Source organism: Falco biarmicus, chromosome Z (assembly GCF_023638135.1).
Source record: "Falco biarmicus isolate bFalBia1 chromosome Z, bFalBia1.pri, whole genome shotgun sequence".
Lineage (NCBI taxonomy): Eukaryota > Metazoa > Chordata > Aves > Falconiformes > Falconidae > Falco > Falco biarmicus.
The window spans coordinates 20,877,851-20,894,868 of record NC_079311.1 but is presented as its reverse complement, the minus strand read 5'-3'; the positions used below and the strand labels follow the sequence as shown (position 1 = coordinate 20,894,868).

Below are 17,018 nucleotides of genomic sequence, written 5' to 3'. Positions count from 1 at the left end.
GCCCCATCACTCAGCATTAATTAAAAAAGCTGCCCTTCCCAGTATCCCTTCATAGTAGAGGAGTAGGAGTAAGAGAAAGCAGCACATTATCCTTGCAAAATAACATTAGACAGGGAGGCAAACAATCCTGAGGTGAAAAAAAAGGTATGCTGTTAAGCACTTGTGTATCTCGAAGTCACACACTCCTCCCCACTGTGCTCTCCAGCAGTACACCACTGCCAGGTGGTACACAGAACCCCTTCCAGGTCCTCCATCATGCTGTAGCTCTCGTTTCCTGAAGTCCCCCAAGACTCTGGAGCTCAGGGGCAGCAGATCCTTGGCATTCCCCACCCTCTGTCTCTACCTGTGCAATCCATGCTACCACAGCATCTGTGTTGGAAAGAAATGACAGCCCTGTGGAGCTCGTTGTCAGGACATACTATGTGCACCTAGGACTGCACTACTGTCTCCTTCCTGTCACATGGTGGCTGTGCCAGAGATGCCTGGTACACAATCTGCTATGCATCCATGACTTATTCCTGGCATGGAGAGGCCTGCCAGCAAACATGGTTGCTCCTTGCATGATCCCATGCTTAAAGAAGCTTTTGCTAAGGAAGTATGTTGACCAGGCTACAAGTTCACTTTAAACTCTTCTCCTCTTCCATTAGATGAATTTATGTGGTCCCTCTCTCACTGGAAAAATAGAATATTGTTGAGATGTCTTTGGGATCAGGCCATGATTGTGATTTGATGACCTTTAACATAGGAGTTTTGCTACAAGCTCTCTTTTGCTGCCCATTTGAAATTATGGAAGAAAAATATGGTGCACATGTCTAATGCCTGGGGAAACAATGGATGGACTGATTCTTTTAGAAAATGATTCAATAACAGGTCTTCCCTGTAAAAATATTACTCTTGCAATTCTGCCAAGACCAGTGTTTACATGGATTATCTCTCTCGTGTAAGTAATGGCAAAATAAATTAAAGCTTCGAGCATAGCGCCAACTACGCATTTGAATTTCTCAAAGTTTTTTTCTTTTTAACACAGTTGGGTAAGATAGTCTGGCACCTCTTCAGCCTCAACATTCCCTCATGTTTGCAAGATGTTTATGGATTATAAAAAAAAAGATAATTGACATTACATGTGAGCTTTTTTTGGCATTCAGCTAAGAAAATTTGGCAGCAATTTATATATAATTTTTAAATTTCATGGGTGGCTGACTGTAGCTGGTGTTTCTTAACTGGTAGAGCTGCTGTCCTGCTCTGAAAAGAATCTAGATAAAGTGTGCCAGATCTTTTCCTGGCAGTAGACAGCATAGCTCGCTGAAAAAAAACCAAAGCTTCACTGGGTTTAGTTTGCGTAACTATCTTTAGAGACCAGGACAAAATAAGGCTAATCAATTGAAGATATGAATGCAAGTTCACATAAGACTTCCTCTTCCAACCTTTTCCCAGTAGCAAACACGCCTTTCTCAAATCCAGTTCTGGTTTGGCTCCCAACCTCCCTATATTCAGTGCTAGGTTTACAGACCAAACTTGCTACAGAAAGCAGGACACAACCAATCAGTACATCCAGCAGGGTCCTAACCTGCACCTGTAACATCTGCATAGTAGGTGAGTGGAAAAATAGCAAAGGAGGTCTTGCACAGCATGGAAACAAGGGTGTCTGTGTGCCCATGGGAGCAGCAGGAGAAAGGGTAGATTTCCACCTCCACAGCCTTCCAAACCTCCCCCCTCCAGTAAAATCATGCTTCGACAGGATCAGTTAACAGCAGAAATATGCCACAATAACCGTACGGCATTGAACGTAGGACAGCCACACTTCTACAGGAAAGAAAAAGATAGTTTTCTTAGTGGTTACATTTTGCTTGTTCTCTCTTAACAAGTAGTAGAAAAAAAGCATTAGCACAAAAAGAGTGGGTATTCTTAACTTGTCCTTAATGTCTATTGAAGAAACTGTGTGATAAAGTGGCCCATCTGCCAAAGAGATTAGAGAAGAATAACCAATCGCTATTCCTTGCGTAGTAGGTCCTGGAGAAGGTCATTTTAAGAGGGGTTATTGCAAGGTCTACTTAGGAAAAAACAGACTTTGTGGGAAGAGAATGTGGTGCGATTAAGTGGTGTATGTTTCCCCAGACATTAGCAAAGCACTTAAATGCTGTACTTCTGTGGTTTCTCATCATTAGATTTATAGATAAGTTAGGTGTGGAACAGGATGGATTTACAACATATTTTTATATGTAATTCTCAATATTACTGGCTAGAACTAGACAGATGATATTCAAGTTTCACCACACTTCACTGCCAATATACTGAATTCCTGAATTGTCATAATTTGCCAATTTTTTTCTCTCCTGGAAAAAGAATGTGAACTATCTCAAATTTTTTTGATGATTATTTGATGTGTCCTAGCAGTCCTTTAGGGTTCATAACACCTGATCTCCCTTGATGTTCTTGGGATTGATAGGCTGGCCTAATATGCCAGCTAATCTCCCAGCCATTACTTAAAGCTTAAAAAAACCCAACAACTTAAGGAAAATACTGAAAAAATATACGGATTAAGTGGGAAAATATTTTGCTATCTTTGAACTACTAAGAACACCAGTAATTAAAAGCCACAAAATTATAAACATGGTTTAAGTTGAAATTCTTGTATAAGCATGTAAGTAATCTATTTGAAAAAGTAAATGACAGTCATACCTGGCCATAGCAACCTGCATAATGAATAAGGCTTGGGTGGTCTTTTGAGCAACTTAACTCTGCAATAGCTTCTGTTTCACTCACCATCCATCGAACACACTCCAGCTGACCGTTCTAAATAAAACAAAAAAAAATTTACATTCCACCTGTTTCAGTTCTAAACACATCTACTAAATAGGGAAAAGCTTATCAGGATTACTAAGATGTTACAGAATTCGTTTGTTTGAAAATGCGTTCTTTTATCTGCTCTCTTGCTGTCCTAGATCAATTATAGTTTGGCTATTGACTGTAGCAAAAGTGGCAATATGGAAGTGGCAGGCAGTCCAATGGTATTACAACAACCTGGTCCCTACTCTCAGATTGTTCAGAGCAAAACCATAGTTCTGTTTCCATCACTTGTACAGCAAGGCTCGATGACTAAATGAGATCATTTGCTGAAGCAGGGTGAACAGTCTCCCTACTAACTCAAGTCTTTACCGATCACTTCCTAATGCAGGCTTCCTAAATAATTCTCACCTATGTAGTATCTAAACACCTAATCCCCATGGATTAGGACCTATCTGTAACAGATCCTGCACAAACACAAAAAAGGAGATGGTTCTTTTCTTCAACACCTTTTACAGCTTAGTCTCAAGACTGCCAGCCCGCTATGCACACTCCCAGCAGCTTGTAATTTACTTTGAAGTGGGATGTAGATGCTGTGGAAATAGATGAACATTTTCTTCAGAGCACGCTGGTAGTCCAGAGTAAAAGCAAGAGTTTTTGGCAGCCTCTCTTGCTGCAACCCTTTTTCAGCAATGGTACCTCGGTAAATGCAGTTTGGCATGACCTACATTCCAGCCCACTCTTCCTTTTTCAACTCTCATGATCATAAAGGCTATTACATTCTTTACAGCTGAAAAAAGTATTTCAATTGCTCAATCAAAACCTCACAGAGGTCAATTATATAAAATAAATAGCTGTATGCATAAAATGGAAAAATATATAATGAGAAGACATATCCATTTCAAGTTTCAGTTTTATTTTTATAAGAACGCAATAAATATGACCCCATTCAAAATTATATGGGAGAAAGAAAAATTGGAATAGAATTAATTTGATATTTGTCTTATTCCTTCTATATGTAATGTATGTATATAAACACGTAAATGCACATCATTTGACTTTACTTTCCTCTATTTCTCTCAATTTCAGTAAAACAATGAAACTATTTGTATTTTTCTTATTATGCTAGAAGAATCCTCCTCATCATATTCAGGTTCAAATATTAGTAAGCATGACTAAGTCACACTTCTTAATTTTGTTGTCATTTGTATTACAACTAAGTAAAATATTTTTGTATCTTTAAAATTGAGGTAAAGTATTAATAAAATTAAGTACTTGCTAAAGAAGACAATTTTGCTGATGTGGAAAGGGTTTCTCCACAGTTAATTAAAATAAACTATCAATATGAAAGTGTGACTGGCCATAACGTATCACTCGATTTTCACTTTTTAGCTCATAGCTCAAGGTCAGAAAGAGGCCTTAAATCAAAAGAATTATTTTTAATTAATACATTCCTTACTGGGAAATGTTACACAACATCAGTAAATTGTTAAAATTCCCTTCCATCAAAATTTATATTCCTGCTTACAAGCTCGCTTTCCTTCTGATAGTCATAATTCTTGTGGAACATAGGTGCATGCCCCACATGGTATACCATTATGGGAGTTACAATGGTATAAAGTAAGAGCAAGAATAATAGTCTGTTCTACCAGTGTGCAAAACCACTTTGGGAGTAATGATCAAGAGCTAAAAAGTTTAGTTATGCCAGATTACTTCAAGGCTCGCACAAAACTTTGCAATGAACCAGGACATGTCCAGCCATGCAGGTCATCATTAGAAACACTTGGGCCTGAGTCACCCTCACTTACATGAAGAGCTCCATCACATTTACATGCTTTTCTGTGAAAGCCAAAGCATGCTCAAGTATCTTAGAAACTAAAGGAACTATTAAAAAAGCCAAACTTTCTGCAGAAAAAGAAAAAAAGTTTGATTGCCTTATAAACACATTATATACCTAGGTAGAAAAAAACAAGAAAGAAAATAATTTCCAACTAAAACTCTAATACTTTAAAGTGGCAGACCATAACTATTCAGTTTGGACATGGGCCAAGGTTATAACAGCATTTCATTAGTACAACCAAATATCAGTCTAATTTTATATTCATACAGTTTGTTCCAGAAAAAGAAATAAAAAACGACTCTGAAACCTGCACAAGGGCCCGAGGTCACTGCAATGATGTCTCAAAGATGCAAACCTGCAGGTTGGAATCCATCAGGTCCTCTGTCAGTTTCTGAAGTTTCCCCCAGAAGCAAATAACAAGAAAACCCCAGGAGAAACAGAAACTATTGTATTATATTTCACCCTTTTCCTTGTTTCTTCTTAATCTGCTTAGTGGCTGAAAGGAATCTCACTTTCTAAAGAAGCAGAATCAGTATGGTTAAATTATCAGCCTTCTTGTGAACAACTATGTTTTATTTTAGTCCAGCAGCACTAACAATTTTCACATCTTCCTACACAACAGGTTGTTGTGTAACATGTACATTTTAACTTTGATGCAATTGCTCTAGACAGCCAAGAAGTTTCACTGCCAGATGTGGTTCAGAGGTTTTTTATGCTTTGTAAACATGTACCCACACTCGTCTTACAAGATTATACCTGTATTTGTAAAAAGCCAAAAAACTATTATTCTCTCTAAAGAAACAACTGAGTCTGAGTTAAATGAAAGTTCCTTAAAATAACAAATTTTTGAGTCAGTTAACTGATTTAAAAATGTATTGACAACTGTGTATAAAATGTCAGTGTTATAGAGCTGACATTGTATCCTGCATAGTAATCCATTTTTATTTGCTCATGTGGTACCAGCCGACAGTTCTTTTTTTGCTCTCACTTAACAAAATGCTTGAAAAATAGCATCCTGCTGAATGTATTACTTACTGCCATCACAGAAAGAAACTGAATAACCTTTACATCACAGGACAGTAGAGACAGAGAGTACGTTACCTTTATGGCTAATCCAGCTGGAGTTAGCTGCTCAGCGTTTCGTTCATTCAAACAGTCTTCACCCATCAAAGAAGTGAGATGCTGCAGGCATTCTGCATGTCCCTTTGATGCTGCTACATGTAACAGATTGTTGTCACACTCATCATGGATTTTATCCAGATTATCTGCTGCTAAATGTGGCTGTTAAAAAAAACATTAGGTTAGTTACAACTAAGGATAAAAAGATATACAGAACATTAAACCTCACAGTCCAAGACACAAGGCAAATACAAAGATGTTTCCCCATAGGCATGTTCTTTTATAACTCAAAACCAGCAGCCTGCCACTTCACTATACAGAACCTGGCTGCTGCTACCAAAAGGATAGATGAAGGATGCTCACTGGTTTGATTCACTGTGTAGTTTCTCTCCTCATGCAATTGTCACACAACAGTGCAAGATCTTGAGGAACTTTAAATCTTTGTACTACTTTGATCAATCTTCTCTTTTTTTTTTTTTGTTTTGTTTTTGTTTTTGTGTCATTATATTGATGAGTAATTGTACAGAAAACATCCATGACTCCTAAAAAAAGTTTCTGATTAATTTTGCTCATCACAAAAGTGGCAGCTCATGTTTAGCATGATCTAAAATAAGACTTTTATTTGATAGCTTGTTTCCATGAAAAAAAAATGTTGGGATATTTACCTAAAGTAATACACAACCATGACCTAATACATTATTTCTGCCTGAATCTTATTTTGAGACAAAACAATTGGATTGAGAAGCTCCAGAAGGAAAACAGAAGGAAGACAGTTAAGGAGGAGGAGTAGCAATGGTAAGTTCCTTGCGTTATGCAGACTTGCCAGAGTACTTTCGATGAGTCTACTTCATTCAGAGGTTTCAACCTGTTTGGAAAAAATATGCATAGTCTTTCCATCTACCTACCTACGGTAACCTCCTTCCCCCCCAACTCCCCACCCCCCCACACACCCCCACAGACCCCTTTCCTATTTCAGGGTGAATTTACTTTGCTTTTATTTCTTACTGGGCAACTTAATATTCTCTTCTGCCTCTGTCTAGTCTTTGTATATCTATCTGCCTTTGTTCTTCCTGCTCTGGTAATATGTGTCTTTATGCTTGAGCTAGACTGGTAAACAGAGAAGTTAAACAAAAATCTAACAAAACCAGTTCTTATACATACACTGTGCCTCCACCAGCTGTTCTGAGTGGAGAACATTTGCTCTGCATCATTATGTTAACTTGCATCTAGTTACTTTGGAAACCATCCTTGACAGTGTCTGATCACAGTGCTAGAATTTACCAAAGAAAACTTCATATGGGTCAGAGGCCAATGAGGCTTTAGAGAAAGCTCCTGCCTGAGAATGCTGCTGTAACAAGACAGCATAAACACTCCTGAATAATAATCAGAATACAACAGAAGCCTCTCTGTTCCCATCATCAGCCTCTAAATAACAACTGAGGTAAAAGAGCAGTAATTGAACAAAGCAACCCACAAATGTGAAAGGCAAAACTCAGTTAAGATTTAAATTTTATATTTAAGTGATCTCAACAGTTAAAACACCTGCCTTCTGAACAATTTCAGTGTACTACTTAAACTAGTAATCTTGGCCAAATTTACATAAAACTAGTATCTTGATTTTGCTATGTATTTGACTTAAAGATTAAGTAAAACATTCCATTTGGAAGCCCATATGCTCAATTTCTAAGGAGCGTACAAGATAAAAAGGGCACCAGTTCAAAACAAGCACTTCATCAGCTTTGCTGGCTTAGTAAACCACATTACAGATCGCCTTTATTCTATGTGTTTTATGAAGAAGATTATACTTACTAGTAAAGATATTTGGCCTTCCTTTACAATGTTTAAGATGCTCTTGATTTTTTTCACCTCTTCACTCCTCTCTTCGTGCCCCCCTGCACTGCCCCAGTTCATACTCAGCTCCTCTAGCTGCTTGCTTTCTGCCACCGCCGACTGCAGGTGGAAAGTCCTCAGGTGGCAGCTGGGCATAGTCTTCTCTGTTTTGTGAGCATGAGGATCAACGAATGTCCTGCTGAGGAAGCCCTTGCCTTGGGCTTCAGATTCATGGACTGAGCTACACTTAACTAAAGGCTGGGAAAGCTCTAATTCTTCTGTTAAGTGTTTGTGCTGATCAAGGACAATGGGCTGTGTTTTTCTGAGCTGAGAGCCTTTCACAGGAGACAGCACACAGAACTGTGTCCCGCCAGCAGGCGAGCTCTCTGTGTTCCCTGCTGAGCAGGTCTTGCCACTAAGACCATTCACTGCTGAACAAACACCCAAAATTTTTTTCTCAGGAGCTACCTTTGTAAACGGAACAAGCTGCTGGCTTGATTTAATATAAGGCACATCCAAAATTTCATCCATATCCAGGTCATAGTGCTCCAGCTCCCCAAGCAGAACAGCAGGCTCGATGTTTTTGCTTTTAAGGCTCTCTCCTTCTCCTGGACTCTGGTCATCATTTGGAGGTGCAGACTGAGAATCACTGCCTTTCTGGTATTCTCCCTTCTGGTTCTTCCGGTCATCACTTTCGTTGTTCTCAGAGCTTTCTGGCTGGTGCTTTAATGGGGAAACCCTCTTCACTGGTCTGAATTTATTGCACACATCTGCAATTCCTGTTGGTTTCTGTGCATTTCCGATAAGAGTTGAGACTCCACAGTTCCAGCTGCTGCTGGAAACTACAGAAACAGAGGAATGTGATTTAGAAGTGATTACTACCAGACTTGTGACATGATACAGAATGCTTTACTATAGCTAGATATAGATATACCTGGCCAAACACCAGAAACAAGAATTACATGGCCACATGCCACATTCACATCTAAGCACCTTTAATGGCACCCCTACCAAAACCGCTGAAGAATTTGACACTCCAGAAAAGAAACTTTCTTCAAACAGGACACACATTGTAATCAACTACAAATAAAGTAGTTTTAATCAAGTAATGGACATCAATAAGAGCCTAGTGGCATTTACAGTTGTTCTGTCCAACTATGCTAGTTTGCACTCTACTTTTTTTTAATTGTGTGAAGATGCTTCATATGAGTAGGATGATTTTCTGGAAGGCTAACAAAAGGGTTAGTCAAAACTTTTTAGTGGGTTTGTTTTAACAACAGTAACAACAATTTAATTTTTAAGGCCTGTTACCTCTGGGAGATGTATTTTTCACACAAGAACTGGAAATCAATATGAACAGTGACTGAGAGGTGGGACTGTTCAACCTGGAGAAGAGAAGGGTCAGGGGGAATCTCGTCCTTGCCTAAAATTATATGATGGGAAGCAACGGAGATGAGGAAGTGAAGCTCTTCTCCATGATGTCCACTGACAGGACAAGAGGCAATGCGCACAAAGTGAAACACATTGAATTCCATCTGAACACAAGAAAATACTTTTTTTTCTGTGAGGCTGATCAAACACTGACTGGCATGGGTTGCCTAGAGACATTGTGGAGTCTCCATCTGTGGAGATACTAGAAATCTGACTGGCACAGTCCTGGTTTTAACCTGCTCTCGTTGACCCTGCTTAAGCAGGGCCATTGGACTAGATGATCTCAAGTGGTCCCTGCAAACCTAAACAATTTTGTGATTCTCTGATCTGAAAATGAAGCCTGCTTATTCAGGTGTGGTGTTTCCTTTTCCACTTCTGCTCCCTAAGTTGGGCTTCTCTGTCAAACCTTCCTTCCCTTATATACATAACCTATGTATGTATGTACATACACAGACACACACATATAGCTCTGCACCTTACAGACTATTATTTCAGTGCCCTGCAGGATATGGAGTTTGACCACTGAAGCTGACTTGCAGAGAAGAAAAGGAGCTCAAGGCACCTGAATGCTTAATCCTACCGTACCTGCACTCTTTCACAGTCCCAGCTGGTGAACTCTGGCAAAGTTTTCCTTATTTTGTTATTTTCAGTTGAGGGGCCGCTAAACTGAAACCATGAGAGCGTTTATGCAGTTTCTATGCCACTTTCAGTGTTCACTAAGAGTTAATGTATTCTGAAAGTCAATAATACTGTTTAAACAAAGCAGATTTATTACACGTGCTAAATGCATATCAGTGGGATCTAATTTGTGGTCAAAACACACAATTTGCCATGAACACCTTCCTAAGGAAACATATATACACTTTCAGTGCAACATTAATGTCTGGAATGAAAGATTAGTAAGGCTGAGTTGTTATGCATGTCTAAAAATTACCTTAACGCTTTTGGAAGCGCTTAAGAATACATTTCCGAAGAAGAAATAAAAATAATAATAATCAAAAGGCATGTAACTTAGTAGGCCGATACAAAGAATGCACTGTGCTGACTTATTTATGTATTGTATAAGATCCTAGGTTCAAAGGGCTACACTTTTATGTTGGTTTTATTTACATGTGAAATTTTTTCCAAGTGATACAGGGAAATGGATACCATATGTTTCCCAGCTGTTTTGTTCTGACAGGAACTATTAAGCACTCAGTATGGAAATGAATTCTGTCTGAGTTTTATGAAAACACTGCTTTCAACACAGGGGTCTAGACAGAGGAAAAGGCATCAACATTTTGTTTGTCGTCACTTTATTTAAGCTTACATTTATTTCGTTGCTTGGCTTTCTCCACTTTCTAACCTTAATAACATGCATTTACATAAACCACCGATGACAAAATTGTAAAATCGGACTCTGTGAAGAAGCAATGACCTTTGTTACAAATCTATCTTGCATCATTGTGAAGTAATGTATTTCTCTTTTCTCTCATTACAGCTACAGCAGAGTAAGGTATGTCCATTTTTTCACTGTTTTTCTTCCCAACATCTCTTTAGAAACACCTTTCTTCCAGAAACAACGGAACACTGAGAACAGCCAGCAATATTTTTATTGACTTTCAAACATATTCTTCACTTAACTGGGATGATGAATTTATGCTGCATTTAATAAAGGAGTAGACTATAGCATTTAACCACATAGCAGTAGGGAAGAAAGCAAGTCGGGCTGGTAGACACAATCCTTCCTTGTGCTGTTTCCTGCTCAGGTGCTGTACAGCTGCACCTGTGCATAGGCAGTTACACATAGCTAGTTTCTGCCTACACAACACTGAACCCACAGGCCAGAGCGGACCAGGGCACGGCTTGAATCTCTTCCACTCTGTTTTCAGAGGCTTGTTCCCTGAAGAAGGAAAAGCAAGTGCTGACTGTGTCCTCCAAAGCACCAGCACAGCAGGAGTTATGTGAGTAGTCTTCAACAGCTGCTCCAGGGGAAAAGCCTCTCGCTCATCTCTCCGTACTATGAACTCAGGCAGGGGCCATTAAAAGTCTGGGTCAAATAAATACTGTTTGATTCTTTTATAAACAACAGTAAAGGATGGTCTGAGTTTAAGGCAGGGGACTAGAATGTGGAGCAGCTAGCTTGATTCCAGAATCTGACAAAGAATTCTAGTATAATCTTGGACAAGCCCTATCTTTTCTGTGCACCAATATCTCATGTGTAAAAAGACAATGACAAAACTTTTTTTCCCAACTACATTGTCAAGATTATTTTGCTAATATGAGTGATTTGGATGATCCTGTTGTTGTGCTGCTGAAGTGAAAAGAGAGGAACACAAAAACTGGGAAGACTTCATCCACATCAGTAAAGAAGTGTTGTGCTGCCTGACAGACCTGAGGTGTCAAAGCATTTCCTTGGCACTAAAGGAAACACTTTCTGATGAAAACCTGCAAGGGTCAAATGTGCAAATGTAGTTCTTCAACATATATTGTGCTCTATGCTCTTCTTGAGGAAAATGCAAAATGTGAATAAAGAGGCAGGCCTGTAGGCTTATTTATAGTTTCACTTTATTTGTTATTTACTTATTTATTTATAGGTGTCTTGCAACTACGGGGGGCCAATAATCAGAAAAGGGAACAATTAGGAAACAACTTCTCTTGCATTTTAATAGCTTAACCAGAATCTATTTCAGGAACCAAAATTTACCTTGAACTTTCTAAAAAAGATCCTTATAACAAGTTTCCAATTGGAAGCATCTGTTGACATCAGAGCACCTATCTAGGGCATGGGGAGATGTGAGGGGGAGTTTTGTCTGGTATATGAGCATCTGTGGAATTATAGGGTAACTATATGAGTTTTTTTCAATCATCAGGACTACCTCATGCACAGATGAAACTTCACCCTTGTGACAGACAGTTTCTGGGATACTTAAAATCTAATGCCAAACATCAGAATACCTTTAAATTGCCCTGAGTATAATGAAAATAGAACTCTGCTTTCACTTCAGCTCTATTAAGGGGCTCGTGTGTGTGCAAGAGCTTGTCTCCCTGGCATATGGGTACAGTAACATTCTTTAAATGATGATGGCTTCATGAAGTTTACAGCACTGGTGACACAAATAGGTTGCAAAAGGCTGTATATCACACATCAGTACCATTACAAAACAAACTGAACATCCTGCAGAGCGGTATTTATAGACATTACTCTGCTAGATCTTCATGAACCCAGAATGACTCGCATTCAAAGAACACTGACTGATTGAGGAAAAGGTCAAACTCCTGTGTTTCTGTCACCATCATCACAGACTCATTTAGGTTTATGCTTTGACCAATGTTCTGTAGTCACGAATGCTGCTGTTGAACAGCTGGGACATACAACAGGCAGTGGTGCAGGCAAACAGGAAACTGGATGTAAAGATTGAATCATTTGCAGATCAGTTGGCAACTGAGTCCATGTTGCTCCACTAGGTCACTTGACACCTATGCACTGGTTTAACAGGAATGAAAAAAAAAGAGTTTCAATTCACTCCTGTTCTTCAATTCACTGGCGGCAACCAGTGATCCCCATTACTAGGCTACATCCCTAAATGAAATTCTGGAGCTTTTTTAGCTTGCTGTCTCTGTTCCTTCTCAGGATGGAGAGCAGTATCTTACAGTCAACCGCACTGAACCACTGTCCAGGAGAAAAAAAAAAAAAAAAAAAGGGATGACTTTCCCTTATCCAAAGAGTTATCAGTCATCAATGCAGTTAGTGCTTCTGCCTAATGACCTGATCTGCATCCAGACTGTGCTAACTCTAAATTCTCTGTATTTCAACCTTTTTTTCCCCTGTGAACTCCGTACCTGTGCAGTCAGAAACCACCATAAAGCTGTGAATAACAGGGGAAAATACACTGCTTTGGCCCTGGAGCTGACAGTCCTGGACTATGGTAAAACCACCTGCTGATTTTATCATGCCTAATAGATCTTTCAATGGCCTATGAACCTCTGAGGTTGAATCATGGTTATTTCTTGCTGACAAAGTGGGAGCATTACGGTTGCTTCCCTAATAACTTCCCAAAGTAGCTTGGTTGCAATGTTCTTTATTGCAACATTCATTTGGAGAATTTGAGCAATATAGTGTAAGTGGAACTGCTCTGAGCACAAGGAGGTGGACAAGATGGCCTTCAGAGGTACCTTTGGACTTAAGTTATGATACGATGAAGAGGTAAGAACCCTGAAAGAATGCTGCCTGCCTGCATGTGGTAGCAAGACTGGAAACAAAGTGCAAAAAAACCCGAGAAAAAAGACAAGAGAAGACATTGTGGGCTTTTACCTTACAACCTTGTCCTCATATACTTGGAAAGTCCCAGCATACAATACTGGGAGGTACTCCCTACCCTTGCTGACAACACAAGAAGCTTCTTTACTATTTAGACTTCAATTTTTTAACCTTTAAAAAGGGTAAAGAGGATGACTTTGGGAACTACTGACCTGTCAGCCTCACCTCTGTGCATGGGATCTTCCTGGAAGATATGTGAAGGCATATGGGTGACACAGAGGTGAGCAGAGACAGCCAACAAGGCTTTACCAAAAGAAGGTCATGCCTGACTAATCTTAGTGGCCTCCTGCGATGGATTGACTGCATCAGCGGACAAAGAAAGTGCCTGTGAAGTCATTTATCTTATCTTCTGTAAGGCCTTTGACACAGCCCCCCACAACATTCTTGCCCCTTATTTGGAGAGATAGGTTTGATGGATGGACTACTTGATGCAAAAGGAATTGGCTAGACAGCCAAAGAGCTGCAGCCAACAGCTCAATGTCCAATGGAGATTAGTAATGAGTGGTGTTCCTCAGAGATTGGTTCTGGGACTGGTACTGTTCAATATCTTTATTAACAACATAGGCAGTGGGATTGAGTGCACACTCAGCAAATCTGCAGATGACACCAAGTTGAGTAGTACAGTTGGTTCGCTTGAGGGAAAGGATGCTATCCAGAGGGACCTTGACCAGGCTTGAAGACTGGGCCCATGTGAGCCTCATGAAGCTCAAGTTCAAGACCAAGTGCAAGGTCTTGCACCCTTACAATGAGGGTGGTGAGACACTGGAACAGGCTGCCCAGAGAAGCTGTGGATTTCCTATCCCTAGAAGTGTTTAAATGTCAAGCTGGATGGGGCTTTGAGCAACCTGATCTAGCAAAAGATGTCCCTGGCCCTGAAAGGGGGGTTGGACTAGATGATCTTTGAAGGTCCCTTCTAATCCAAACCATTTTAGGTTTCTATGATCCTGTAGATGTGAACAAACTCTGTTAGGTTGACTCTGTTGCTACCAAAGGATGAACACATTCAAATTACTTTCCTTTACCTGAAACTCTTCCTTCTTGCTTTAAGAATTCACTTACTGTGGAATTTACTTCACTTTCCATCATCGTCATGACGAAATCCTGGGATTAGTATTGACAACCGGCCATACCTATTAAATATATTTTTAAATGCACTATTTCACCATATTGCTCACATACTATACAATAATTTGGGGACCTGCATATAGTATATGCATATATATATATATATACCTGCATAAGTATATACAAACTTGCACATTTGGAGTTTTACTGTCCTCTGAAAGAAATGCCTAAGTTTCTTCCTTTTGATAGGTCTTCAGCAGAGACTTTTGAATCAATTAAGACTTGTATTAATTCCAGGTCCATTTAGTACACTGTGTAACTGACGTTATATACAGACACTGAGGTGTTGCCTATACTAAGGAAACTTTTAGAAAATTCCTCATGGCTGTAAACATCAATTTATTTCCAACACCGGCAGGTGTTAAGAGATGGAGGAAGGGATGCCTCTTACCTATCAATGGATAACCAAACCCAGTTCTGAATATCTGTTTACTGTTTTATAAATATCACTGAAATAATATTTAACAATGTTAACTGAAGGTGGCAGTGTTTTATAGTTTTAATATATTAATAACTTCCAGGAGTATATTTTAGGGTTCTTTAACTTAAGCTCTACAGCACGAGAACCTGAATTGAAGAACAACCTTGCACACATAAGAACAGAGAGGGTTTGCTCCCATTTAAGTGGAATTTGAAAAAGAATGGGTAAACAGGGTGAATAATAATTCATCCTTTTAAATAACAATGCATTTTTTCCAGGTAATTCAAACATTAGTAAAAGCCTCAGTAAATGAATAATTTTTCCTCTCTTGGCTTGAGGAAGAACTGCGAAAGCTGTCATTTCTGAAATACAGAATATAGAAGAGGTAAAGAAAATTTTGCAATTAATAAAGTGGGTTTACCCTTCTAACGACTGATCTAAGGATGTAAAAGAGAGGCAATGAATGAAGTTCTACTGAAAAATTGGAAAAGGCCATTCTGGCACAAAATGTCTAAAACAAGAAGAAGGATGTGAAAAAGAGGTAGGAAAAGAGCTTATGTATAGCTATCACAAGTGTCACTGCATACTGATTATTGTTTTTTCTAGGAAAAATCTTCTTTTCAGTATCCTACCAAAGAATTATCCAATCAATACTGTATTGTTTCAGACATATTTACCTGGGACATATTCAGAGCACTACAGACTGTGAAATTAATGCCATATAACACTGCCTCCAAATAAAATTTTACTTTAACTTCTCTTACAGCTAAAAAAACCACCAAGAGCCTAAGATAGAAATTGTGTGCAATTTTGAATTCACTGTTTTATTTATTTTTCTCAAAAAGGGAACTAAGCTGATCACTTTTGTGAATGACAGTTACTTTGGGAATGAATTGGATAAGGATAACTGCTGGAGATTAAAGATGAACTTGCTTTTATCAACCTCTGAATAAAGATAGAGAGTAGGATATTGACCTCATTTGAGACACACATTTAATGACAACCAAAAGTTGTAATAGCTGACAGAATATACTTCAAAACAATATGGCTCAGTGAAGTTTGTTGAACACAGATGTCTTGAACCATTTGCTCAAGTGGCCTTAGAAAATCTGCCCAGAAAGAAAGCAAGCAATTTCATGCTTAATAACAAAAGCATAAAGGACTGATCTCTGTTTCAAACCATTGTTCTACATTAGACAATGCTGGAAATCAATGGGCAGGCTGGCTAACACTTCATTTCAGAAAAATGAGTTAGCTAGATCCATTTTTAAACTACACTCTTTAATTTTCTATCTTTGAGGAAGAACAATGCCTATCTTAGTGGTTATTATGCTAGCTAGATATTCTATGCTAGAACAAAGATCATTCATTTGAAGCATGATGGTAAACAGTTGCCCTTAATCATGCTTAATGGTGGATAAACCAGGATTTGCCCTATGCCTTTTCTCCAATCTCGCATCTTTTGCCTCGTAATCTGGGGGGTACCAACACACATATTTTGGCTCCAAGGATCCCCTGGAATTTTCCTGAGTCAGAATTCCATAAATCCAGGGAAAGACACAGACGAGTCAGGACTGAGAGTGTATGTGACTGACTTTTGTGCACATCCTGCAAAAGGGTGAGGAAGAAAACACCAGACCTTCCCACCAGCACAGGTGCAGCACTGTCCAGTGCTGCCCAATAAAGGGAGGCAACTGGGAATTCAAGGAGGAAAACCCACACATAGGGAAATCCCTTTTCAGGCTTTCTAATCTCACTTTGGCCAAAAGAACAAGTACTTTGAACAAAAGTTACAGGCAGACAGAAACAGTTAAAAAAAACAACCCAATTCTTTTGAAAGGTCTATGTGAAATGCTTGAGAAAGCACACTGACCAGTAAACACTGGTGTGTTTGCCTAGGACTGTAAGTGCTTAGAGTAATTTGAAAATAATGTAACCAAACACTTTCATATGTTACTGACATATTAGTCAATGTTTACATGAAATGAGGAAAGAAAATGCAATTTACAGGGCTATTTACTAAACTCATCTGTGAACAATGAATAGTAGGACTTCCACAACATCAGCCATATAATTAAAAAATGTAATTCCACGAAGAGGAACTGTCTGATTTAAGTCCATGTTAACAATCTGGTTGGTGAAAATGGTTGTCTGCATATTTATATATT

General features: G+C 39.0%; 1 protein-coding gene across 4 annotated transcripts in view; it reads right to left on the bottom strand.

Moving 5' to 3' along the window:
• The window catches only part of SNCAIP (synuclein alpha interacting protein), a 91,312-nt gene that overhangs the window by 24,482 nt on the left and 49,812 nt on the right, over positions 1 to 17,018 (bottom strand). For all 4 annotated transcript variants that reach the window (XM_056325392.1, XM_056325391.1, XM_056325393.1 and 1 more), the window contains 3 exons: positions 7,553 to 8,415; positions 5,726 to 5,905; positions 2,680 to 2,793 (listed from right to left, as the gene is read on the bottom strand). In XM_056325392.1, the coding sequence (XP_056181367.1) occupies positions 2,680 to 2,793; positions 5,726 to 5,905; positions 7,553 to 8,415 (1,157 nt within the window). The remainder of the gene's footprint in view (positions 1 to 2,679; positions 2,794 to 5,725; positions 5,906 to 7,552; positions 8,416 to 17,018) is intronic.